At 49.7% G+C, this 12,196-nt stretch overlaps 1 protein-coding gene across 1 annotated transcript in view; it reads left to right on the top strand.

Annotated features, from left to right (window-relative positions):
* The window catches only part of LOC121559280 (low-density lipoprotein receptor-related protein 6-like), a gene marked incomplete at both ends in the record, with an annotated part of 40,341 nt that extends 30,218 nt beyond the window's left edge, over positions 1-10,123 (top strand). Inside the window, 5 exon segments of the mRNA XM_045220328.1 lie at positions 1,058-1,242; positions 7,241-7,361; positions 7,363-7,565; positions 8,264-8,466; positions 9,908-10,123. Of these exon segments, the coding sequence (XP_045076263.1) occupies positions 1,058-1,242; positions 7,241-7,361; positions 7,363-7,565; positions 8,264-8,466; positions 9,908-10,123 (928 nt within the window).
* Positions 10,124-12,196: the final 2,073 nt, after the last annotated feature.

The following is a 12,196-nucleotide window of genomic DNA, read 5'->3' as shown; positions in this document are numbered from 1 at the left end:
GCTTCATTAAAACTTGTTCATTGTGATAAAATAATTTCACTACGCTAGCTAGCAAGCTAACTAGCTAGCTTATTGACGGAACATTGCATTTATTGTTGCACTAGCTGGTTAGTTTCTCTCGTTTTATGTAAAGTGGCTTGCTCAGGCTTACAGCTAGCTAGCAAGCTAATGTAATGAGAATATGAGGAGACTGGCTCAGGCTTACAGCTAGCTAGCAAGCTAATGTAATGAGAATATGAGGAGACTGGCTCAGGCTTACAGCTAGCTAGCAAGCTAATGTAATGAGAATATGAGGAGACTGGCTCAGGCTTACAGCTAGCTAGCAAGCTAATGTAATGAGAATATGAGGAGACTGGCTCAGGCTTACAGCTAGCTAGCAAGCTAATGTAATGAGAGTATGAGGAGACTGGGTCAGGCTTACAGCTAGCTAGCAAGCTAATGTAATGAGAATATGAGGAGACTGGCTCAGGCTTACAGCTAGCTAGCAAGCTAATGTAATGAGAATATGAGGAGACTGGCTCAGGCTTACAGCTAGCTAGCAAGCTAATGTGATGAGAATATGAGGAGACTGGCTCAGGCTTACAGCTAGCTAGCAAGCTAATGTAATGAGAATATGAGGAGACTGGCTCAGGCTTACAGCTAGCTAGCAAGCTAATGATAGACAAGTTTTCGTGTACATTATGAAACGTCAGAAATACAGCTCCTTTACTGCTTCTAAACTCCTTAGCTGGATGTCAAATTGCGCGACTAAGACCTCCTCTGCAAAACTCCCAAATGAATTACAGTTTTCTTGATTTATGTTTAGTTATTTTGACCATATGTTTGAGGGCGAAGAATATGCGACTGTATTGTTGCTAGGTAACGCTCTTAAGATTCATGGGAAGAATCACTATGCCAAGGGGACCAAGTTGGCATAGGATGCCCTCTCGATAGAGGCTTCCGACCGGGGCAGTGGAGCCCTCGATTACTTGATAACTGTCTTCTATTTGAGATTCAACCTAATCTGTTTCTGTTTTATCCCTCTGTTCTAATAATAACGTTTTGTGTTTCTTTCTAGCTTTATGTACTGGACAGAGTGGGGTGGGAAGCCCAAGATTGACCGGTCAGCGATGGACGGGACAGGACGGATCACTCTGGTACCCAACGTGGGCCGAGCTAACGGGCTGACCATCGACTATGCTGAGAGGCGCCTCTACTGGACAGACCTGGACACTACACTCATAGAGTCATCCAACATGCTGGGTGAGTTATCACACACGCATACACACACAACATACATACATACATACATACATACATACATACATACATACATACATACATACATACATACATACACACTACACACACACACACACACACACACACACACAACATACATGCATGCATACATACATACATGCATACATGCATGCATGCATACATACATACATACGTACGTACGTACATACATACATACAGTACTAGTCAAAAGTTTTATCACACCTATTCATCCAAGGGTTTTTCTTTATTTTTACTATTTTCTACATTGTAGAATAATAGTGAAGACATCAAAACTATGAAATAACACATATGGAATCATGTAGTAACCAAAAAAGTGTTAAACAAATCAAAATATATTTTATATTTGAGATTCTTCAAATAGCCACCCTTTGCCTTGATGACAGCTTTGCACACTCTTGGCATTCTCTCAGCCAGCTTCACCTGGAATGCTTTTCCAACAGTCTTGAAGGAGTTCCCACATGTGCTGAGCACTTGTTGGCTGCTTTTCCTTCTCTCTGCGGTACGACCCATCCCAAACCATCTCAATTGGGTTGAGGTCGAGGGATTGTGGAGGCCTGGTCATCTGATGCAGTACTCCATCACTCTCCTTCTTGATCAAATGATAGTCCCACTAAGCCCAAACCAGATGGGATGGCGTATCGCTGCAGAATACTGTGGTAGCCATGCTGGTTAAGTGTGCCTTGAATTCTAAATAAAATCACAGACAGTGTCACCAGCAAAGCACCCCCACACCATAACACCACCTCCTCCATGCTTTACGGTGGGAAATACACATGCAGAGATCATCCGTTCACCCACACCGCGTCTCACAAAGACACGGTGGTTGGAACCAAAAATCTCAAATTTGGACTCCAGACCAAAGGACAAATTTCCACCGTTCTAATGTCCATTGCTCGTGTTTCTTGGCCCAAGCAGGTCTCCTCTTCTTATTGGTGTCCTTTAGTAGTGGTTTCTTTGCAGCAATTCGACCGTGAAGGCTTGATTCAAACAGTCTCCTCTGAACAGTTGATGTTGATGTGTCTGTTACTTGAGCTCTGTGAAGCATTTATTTGGGCTGCAATCTCTGAGGCTGGTAACTCTAATTAACTTATCCTCTGCAGCAGAGGTAACTCTGGGTCTTCCATTCCTGTGGCGGTCCTCATGAGAGCCAGTTTCATCATAGCGCTTGATGGTTTTTGCGACTGCACTTGAAGAAACTTTCAAAGTTCTTTACATATTCTGTATTGACTGACCTTCATGTCTTAAAGTAATGATGGACTGTCGTTTCTCTTTGCTTATTTGAGCTGTTCTTGCCATAATATGGACTTGGTCTTTTACCAAATAGGGCCATCTTCTGTATAACCCCCCATACCTTGTCACAACACAACTGATTGGCTCAAACGCATTAATTCCACAAATTAACTTTTAACAAGCACACCTGTTAATTGAAATGCATTCCCAAGATGCCAAGAGTGTGCAAAGCTGTCATCAAGGCAAAGGGTGGCTATTTGAAGAATCTCAAATATAACACTTTTTTGTTTACTGCATGATTCCATATGTGTTATTTCATAGTTTTGGTGTCTTCACTATTATTCTACAATGTAGAAAATAGTAAAAAATAAAGAAAAACCCTTGAATGAGTAGGTGTGTCCAAACTGTTGACTGGTACTGTATATACAGTTGAAGTCGGAAGTTTACGTACACCTTAGCCAAATACATTTAAACTCAGTTTATCACAATTCCTGACATTTAATCCTAGTAAAGATTCCCTGTTTTAGGTCAGTTAGGATCACCACTTTATTTTAAGAATGTGAAATGTCAGAATAATAGTAGAGAGAATGATTTATTTCAGCTTTTATTTCTTTCATCACATTCCCAGTGGGTCGAAGTTTACATACACTCAATTAGTATTTGTAGCATTGCCTTTAAATTGTTTAACTTGGGTCAAACGTTTCGGGTAGCCTTCCACAAGCTTCCCACAATAAGTTGGGTGAATTTTGGCCCATTCCTCTTGACAGAGCTGGTGTAACTGAGTCAGGTTTGTAGGCCTCGCTCGGCACACTTTACGCTTTTTCAGTTCTGCCCACAAATGTTCTATAGGATTGAGGTCAGGGCTTTGTGATGGCCACTCCAATACCTTGACTTTGTTGTCCTTAAGCAATTTTGCCACAACTTTGGAAGTATGCTTGGGGTCATTGTCCATTTGGAAGACCCATTTGCCACCAAGCTTTAACTTCCTGACTGATGTCTTGAGATGTTGCTTCAATATATCCACATAATTTTCCTTCCCCATGATGCCATCTATTTTGTGAAGTGCACCAGTCCCTCCTGCAGCAAAGCACCCCCACAGCATGATGCTGCCACCCCCGTGCTTCACGGTTGGGATGGTGTTCTTCGGCTTGCAACCCACCCCCTTTTTCCTCCAAACATAACGATGGTCATTATGGCCAAACAGTTCTATTTTTTTGTTTCATCAGACCAGAGGACATTTCTCAAAAAAGTGCAACCTTTGTCCCCATGTGCAATTGCAAACCGTAGTCTGGCTTTTTTATGGCGGTTTTGGAGCAGTGGCTTCTTCCTTGCTGAGCGGCCTTTCAGGTTATGTCGATATAGGACTCGTTTTACTGTGGATATAGATACTTTTGTACCTGTTTCCTCCAGCATCTTCACAAGGTCCTTTGCTGTTGTTCCCCCAACAGAAAGCATTGGAGTCATGTTGAGTGTAGTCTATGTGTCGATTTCTTTCACTCTGTGGGCGTGTTAGTGGCTTGTGAGTGTGTTCCCCCCTCCTCTATCAGGTCAGGAGCTGACGACCTCCCCCACCCCTTCACCCCTCTCTCTTCCACTAGACTAACGGTTCCCCCCCTCCTCTATCAGGTCAGGAGCTGACGACCTCCCCACCCCCTTCACCCCTTCTCTCTTCCACTAGACTAACGGTTCCCCCCTCCTCTATCAGGTCAGGAGCTGACGACCTCCCCCACCCCTTCACCCCTCTCTCTTCCACTAGACTAACGGTTCCCCCCCTCCTCTATCAGGTCAGGAGCTGACGACCTCCCCCACCCCTTCACCCCTCTCTCTTCCACTAGACTAACGGTTCCCCCTCCTCTATCAGGTCAGGAGCTGACGACCTCCCCCACCCCTTCACCCTCTCTCTTCCACTAGACTAACGGTTCCCCCCTCCTCTATCAGGTCAGAGCTGACGACCTCCCCCACCCCCTTCACCCCCTCTCTCTTCCACTAGACTAACGGTTCCCCTCCTCTATCAGGTCAGGAGCTGACGACCTCCCCCCACCCCTTCACCCCTCTCTCTTCCACTAGACTAACGGTTCCCCCCTCCTCTATCAGGTCAGGAGCTGACGACCTCCCCCACCCCTTCACCCTCTCTCTTCCACTAGACTAACGGTTCCCCCTCCTCTATCAGGTCAGGAGCTGACGACTTCCCCCCACCCCTTCACTCCTCTCTCTTCCACTAGACTAACGGTTCCCCCTCCTCTATCAGGTCAGGAGCTGACGACCTCCCCCCACCCCTTCACCCCCTCTCTCTTCCACTAGACTAACGGTTCCCCCCCTCCTCTATCAGGTCAGGAGCTGACGATCTCCCCACCCCTCACTCTCTCTCTTCCACTAGACTAACGGTTCCCCCCCCTCCTCTATCAGGTCAGGAGCTGCGACCTCCCCCACCCCTTCACCCCTCTCTCTTCCACTAGACTAACGGTTCCCCCCTCCTCTATCAGGTCAGGAGCTGACGGACCTCCCCACCCCTTCACCCCTCTCTCTTCCACTAGACTAACGGTTCCCCCTCCTCTATCAGGTCAGGAGCTGACGACCTCCCCACCCCCTTCACCCCTCTCTCTTCCACTAGACTAACGGTTCCCCCCTCCTCTATCAGGTCAGGAGCTGACGACCTCCCCCACCCCTTCACCCTCTCTCTTCCACTAGACTAACGGTTCCCCCCTCCTCTATCAGGTCAGGAGCTGACGACCTCCCCCCACCCCTTCACCTCTCTCTTCCACTAGACTAACGGTTCCCCCCTCCTCTATCAGGTCAGGAGCTGACGACCTCCCCCCACCCCTTCACCCCTCTCTCTTCCACTAGACTAACGGTTTCCCCCTCCTCTATCAGGTCAGAGCTGACGACCTCCCCCACCCCTTCACTCCTCTCTCTTCCACTAGACTAACGGTTCCCCCCTCCTCTATCAGGTCAGGAGCTGACGACCTCCCCCACCCCTTCACCCCTCTCTCTTCCACTAGACTAACGGTCCCCCCCCTCCTCTATCAGGTCAGGAGCTGACGACCTCCCCCACCCCTTCACCCCTCTCTCTTCCACTAGACTAACGGTTCCACCCTCCTCTATCAGGTCAGGAGCCGACGACCTCCCCCACCCCCTTCACCCCTCTCTCTTCCACTAGACTAACGGTTCCCCTCCTCTATCAGGTCAGGAGCTGACGACCTCCCCACCCCTTCACTCCTCTCTCTTCCACTAGACTAACGGTTCCCCCCCTCCTCTATCAGGTCAGGAGCTGACGACCTCCCCCACCCCTTCACCCCCTCTCTTCCACTAGACTAACGGTTCCTCCTCTATCAGGTCAGGAGCTGACGACCTCCCCCCACCCCTTCACTCTCTCTCTTCCACTAGACTAACGGTTCCCCCCTCCTCTATCAGGTCAGGAGCTGACGACCTCCCCACCCCTTCACCCCTCTCTTCCACTAGACTAACGGTTCCCCCCCTCCTCTTTCAGGTCAGGAGCTGACGACCTCCCCCACCCCTTCACCCCTCTCTCTTCCACTAGACTAACGGTTCCCCCTCCTCTATCAGGTCAGGAGCTGACGACCTCCCCCACCCCCTTCACCCTCTCTCTTCCACTAGACTAACGGTTCCCCCCCTCCTCTTTCAGGCCAGGAGCTGACGACCTCCCCCACCCCTTCACCCCTCTCTCTTCCACTAGACTAACGGTTCCCCCCCTCCTCTATCAGGTCAGGAGCTGACGACCTCCCCCACCCCTTCACTCCTCTCTCTTCCACTAGACTAACGGTTCCCCCCTCCTCTATCAGGTCAGGAGCTGACGACCTCCCCCACCCCTTCACCTCTCTCTTCCACTAGACTAACGGTTCCCCTCTATCAGGCCAGGAGCTGACGACCTCCCCCACCCCTTCACCCCTCTCTCTTCCACTAGACTAACGGTTCCCCCTCCTCTATCAGGTCAGGAGCTGACGACCTCCCCCACCCCTTCACCCCCTCTCTTCCACTAGACTAACGGTTCCCCCCCTCCTCTATCAGGTCAGGAGCTGACGACCTCCCCCACCCCTTCACCCCTCTCTCTTCCACTAGACTAACGGTTCCCCCCCCTCCTCTATCAGGCCAGGAGCTGACGACCTCCCCCACCCCTTCACCCCTCTCTCTTCCACTAGACTAACGGTTCCCCCCCTCCTCTATCAGGTCAGGAGCTGACGACCTCCCCCACCCCTTCACCCTCTCTCTTCCACTAGACTAACGGTTCCCCCCTCCTCTATCAGGTCAGGAGCTGACGACCTCCCCACCCCTTCACCCCTCTCTCTTCCACTAGACTAACGGTTCCCCCTCTATCAGGCCAGGAGCTGACGACCTCCCCCACCCCTTCACCCCCTCTCTCTTCCACTAGACTAACGGTTCCCCCTCCTCTATCAGGTCAGGAGCTGACGACCTCCCCCCACCCCTTCACCCCTCTCTCTTCCACTAGACTAACGGTTCCCCCCTCCTCTATCAGGTCAGGAGCTGACGACCTCCCCCACCCCCTTCACCCTCTCTCTTCCACTAGACTAACGGTTCCCCCTCCTCTATCAGGTCAGGAGCTGACGACCTCCCCCACCCCTTCACCTCTCTCTTCCACTAGACTAACGGTTCCCCCCCTCCTCTATCAGGTCAGGAGCTGACGACCTCCCCCCACCCCTTCACCCCTCTCTCTTCCACTAGACTAACGGTTCCCCCCCTCCTCTTTCAGGCCAGGAGCGTGAGGTTATAGCTGACGACCTCCCCCACCCCTTCGGTCTGACCCAGTACCAGGACTACATCTATTGGACGGACTGGTCTCAGCGCAGCATCGAACGGGCCAATAAGACGTCGACAGAACCGCACAGTCATCCAGGGTCACCTAGACTATGTGATGGACATCTTGGTCTTCCACTGCGTCACGCCAGGGGGCTGGAACGCCTGCGCCTCCACCAATGGGCAATGCTCACACCTCTGTCTGGCTGTACCAATCAGCAGCTTCGTCTGCGGATGCCCCGCCCACTTCTCCCTCAACTACGACAACAAGACCTGCAGTGGTAAGAGAGGGATGCAGACACACACACACACTATTTACACGCACACTATTTACACACTATATACACACACACACTATACACACACACACTATATACACACTATACACACACACACTATATACACACTATACACCCACACTCTCTCTTTCCTCCTCTGTCTCTCTTTCCTCCTCTGTCTCCCTTTCCTCCTCTGTCTCCCTGTCCTCCTCTGTCTCTCTTTCCTCCTCTGTCTCTCTTTCCTCCTCTGTCTCTCTTTCCTGCTCTGTCTCTCTTTCCTCCTCTGTCTCTCTTTCCTCCTCTGTCTCTCTTTCCTCCTCTGTCTCCCTTTCCTCCTCTGTCTCTCTTTCCTCCTCTGTCTCTCTTTCCTGCTCTGTCTCTCTTTCCTGCTCTGTCTCCCTTTCCTGCTCTGTCTCTCTTTCCTCCTCTGTCTCTCTTTCCTCCTCTGTCTCCCTTTCCTCCTCTGTCTCTCTTTCCTCCTCTGTCTCTCTTTCCTGCTCTGTCTCTCTTTCCTGCTCTGTCTCCCTTTCCTCCTCTGTCTCTCTTTCCTCCTGTCTCTTTCCTTGTCTCTTTCCTCGTCTCTTTCCTCCTGTCTCTCCATCCCTCTCTCTTCGTATCTTTCTCTTTTCTCTTTCCTTCTCTCCATTCATTTCTCATCCAAATGAGTTGTTGTAATGGCCTCTCCCCCTGTCCTCCTCCAGCCCCTACGTCCTTCCTCCTGTTCAGTCAGAAGTCGGCCATTAACCGGATGGTGATGGATGAGCATCAGTCTCCTGACATCATCCTTCCCATCCACAGTCTGAGGAACGTCAGGGCTATAGACTACGACCCCCTGGATAAACAGCTGTACTGGATTGACTCCAAACAGAACGCTATCCGCAGAGCCCAGGAGGACGGGAACATGGTACGGTTTTAAGCAAGTGCTGGAGATCAAAGAATGTGTTCAGGTGATCTGATCAAGACCATGCCTCAATAAACCACATTGGGGCATTAGATCAGTGTGAGAAAGATTATTCTACTTATTGTTTACCAGGTAAACACATCCTACCGCTAGCAGGGGTTTACCAGGTAAACACATCCTACCGCTAGCAGGGGTTTACCAGGTAAACACATCCTACTGCTAGAAGGGGTTTACCAGGTAAACACATCCTACCGCTAGCAGGGGTTTACCAGGTAAACACATCCTACTGCTAGAAGGGGTTTACCAGGTAAACACATCCTACTGCTAGAAGGGGTTTACCAGGTAAACACATCCTACCGCTAACAGGGGTTTACCAGGTAAACACATCCTACCCTAGCAGGGTTTACCAGGTAAACACATCCTACCGCTAGCAGGGGTTTACCAGGTAAACACATCCTACCGCTTCAGCAGGGGTTTTACCAGGTAAACACTCCTACCGCTAGCAGGGTTTACCAGGTAAACACATCCTACCGCTTAGCAGGGGTTTACCAGGTAAACACATCCTACCGCTAGCAGGGGTTTACCAGGTAAACACATTCTACTGCTAGCAGGGGTTTACCAGGTAAACACATCCTACCGCTAGCAGGGGTTTACCAGGTAAACACATCCTACCGCTAGCAGGGGTTTACCAGGTAAACACATCCTACCGCTAGCAGGGGTTTACCAGGTAAACACATTCTACTGCTAACAGGGGTTTACCAGGTAAACACATCCTACCGCTAGCAGGGGTTTACCAGGTAAACACATCCTACCGCTAGCAGGGGTTTACCAGGTAAACACATCCTACCGCTAGCAGGGGTTTACCAGGTAAACACATCCTACCGCTAGCAGGGGTTTACCAGGTAAACACATCCTACCGCTAGCAGGGGTTTACCAGGTAAACACATCCTACCGCTAGCAGGGGTTTACCAGGTAAACACATCCTACCGCTAACAGGGGTTTACCAGGTAAACACATTCTACTGCTAACAGGGGTTTACCAGGTAAACACATCCTACTGCTAACAGGGGTTTACCAGGTAAACACATCCTACTGCTGCAGGGGGTTACCAGGTAAATACATCTCTACTGCTAACAGGGGTTTACCAGGTAAACACATCCTACCGCTAGCAGGGGTTTACCAGGTACACACATCCTACCGCTAACAGGGGTTTACCAGGTAAACACATCCTACCGCTAGCAGGGGTTTACCAGGTAAACACATCCTACTGCTAGCAGGGGTTTACCAGGTCAACACATCCTACCGCTAGCAGGGGTTTACCAGGTAAACACATCCTACCGCTAGCAGGGGTTTACCAGGTAAACACATCCTACCGCTAGCAGGGGTTTCCTCCTATCCTATCAGAGTATAATTTGACTGACGGCCTGTTCCTCCTATCCTATCAGAGTATGACGGTGGTGTCGAGCCCAGTGGGCAGTCCTAACCTGGGCCTCCAGCCGTTTGACCTGAGCATCGACATCTACAGCCGCTTCATCTACTGGACCAGTGAGGTCACTAATGTTATTAACGTGACGAGGACTGACGGCAGCCGGGTGGGAGTGGTGCTGAGAGGAGAACACGACAAACCGAGAGCCATCGTGGTCAACCCTGAGCGAGGGTTAGTACTTGAAGAAACCCTGTGTGTGTTGTCTGTATTCCAAATGTCCACACAGTTGATTTGAGGGGTCACAGACAGACAGACTGACTCCAGTCCCTTGTTGCCTCATCGCGTTTTAACCCTTTGGCCTATATGTTGGGGATAAATCCAAATGTTTCTTCCAGAAGAAATAGGAAAAGCATAATAGCCATGGTAGAAATGAAAGGGAACAGTTTGGAGATTATTGGTCAATGATCAGACCAAAAGTGAGGACACAACAGTTCACCTGACACTAGACTGAATCCAAACACTACCCTGGTGATTTGATGTGCGTTTTACATTTACTATAGTTTTTGCCGCATTTGTTGATAACGAAATCTGAAAATACTCAGGATACATTCAGTACAATTTATAGGACAATTCCTGGGAAAAAGTGGGGTAGGTGCAACACATGACAAAAACAATGCCAAGGGTTTGAGTGAGAGGAGTAACCGGTGTCTCCAAGTGGCCTCAGACCTCTCCAAAGTGGGCACAGTTTCAATGCACTTTCATGACTCAACGAAGAGTCCTGGACTATAATAAGGTGCTGTTTGAGCTGGACTAACTGGTGTCTCCAAGTGGCCTCACACCTCTCCAACGAAGAGTCCTGGACTATAATAAGGTGCTGTTTGAGCTGGACTAACTGGTGTCTCCAAGTGGCCTCACACCTCTCCAACGAAGAGTCCTGGACTATAATAAGGTGCTGTTTGAGCTGGACTAACCGGGTGTCTCCAAGTGGCCTCACACCTCTCCAACGAAGAGTCCTGGACTATAATAAGGTGCTGTTTGAGCTGGACTAACCGGTGTCTCCAAGTGGCCTCACACCTCTCCAACGAAGAGTCCTGGACTATAATAAGGTGCTGTTTGAGCTGGACTAACTGGTGTCTCAAGTGGCCTCACACCTCTCCAACGAAGAGTCCTGGACTATAATAAGGTGCTGTTTGAGCTGGACTAACCGGTGTCTCCAAGTGGCCTCACACCTCTCCAACGAAGAGTCCTGGACTATAATAAGGTGCTGTTTGAGCTGGACTAACCGGTGTCTCCAAGTGGCCTCACACCTCTCCAACGAAGAGTCCTGGACTATAATAAGGTGCTGTTTGAGCTGGACTAACTGGTGTCTCCAAGTGGCCTCACACCTCTCCAACGAAGAGTCCTGGACTATAATAAGGTGCTGTTTGAGCTCTCCTGGCTGGGCTGCTGAGGAACTAGAGCAGGGAACAAAACCCTGCACCCCCCGCCATCACACAATGTTGTTTACGCAATACAACAACGCTCCATTATAAATCGCAATCTGGGTCAGGTGGGGCGTCATTTGGAAAAGCTTGTTCTATTGCCAACGTGACTAGCTCAGTTCTAAAATACGATCTTAGTGTTAGGCTTTCACAATGCAGTTCAGGGAAACCGATCAATGTGAAGTGGATGTTTTGGACTCATGGGTGTTTGGCTTGTATGACATCAGAACGGTGTTTAGTACAATCCTCAATGTCTCATCTTTCAAAATACACAGCCCTCTTCATTTACAGCGTTTCCCTCAATCAGACAACACAACATTTTGCAAAAGTTGCCCAGTTAGCGGGAGGGATGGTGGCAACTTGGTGTCGTGAGGTGGTCAAGGTCAGAATGGCTGTCAGTCCAACCGCATACAGCTCTGACGTCATGTATAGCGTGTTACTGTCCAGCCACTGAGCTCTGACGTCATGTATAGCGTGTTACTGTCCAGCCACTGAGCTCTGACGTCATGTATAGCATGTTACCGTACAGCCACTGAGCTCTGACGTCATGTATAGCGTGTTACTGTCCAGCCACTGAGCTCTGACGTCATGTATAGCATGTTACCGTACAGCCACTGAGCTCTGACGTCATGTATAGCGTGTTACTGTCCAGCCACTGAGCTCTGATGTCATGTATAGCATGTTACTGTCCAGCCACTGAGCTCTGACGTCATGTATAGCATGTTACTGTCCAGCCACTGAGCTCTGACGTCATGTATAGCGTGTTACTGTCCAGCCACTGATCTCTGACGTCATGTATAGCGTGTTACTGTCCAGCCACTGAGCTC

Source organism: Coregonus clupeaformis, unplaced genomic scaffold (genome assembly GCF_020615455.1).
Source record: "Coregonus clupeaformis isolate EN_2021a unplaced genomic scaffold, ASM2061545v1 scaf3576, whole genome shotgun sequence".
NCBI lineage: Eukaryota > Metazoa > Chordata > Actinopteri > Salmoniformes > Salmonidae > Coregonus > Coregonus clupeaformis.
Note: the sequence above shows the minus strand (reverse complement) of the source record. Positions and strands in the feature narration are given on the sequence as shown.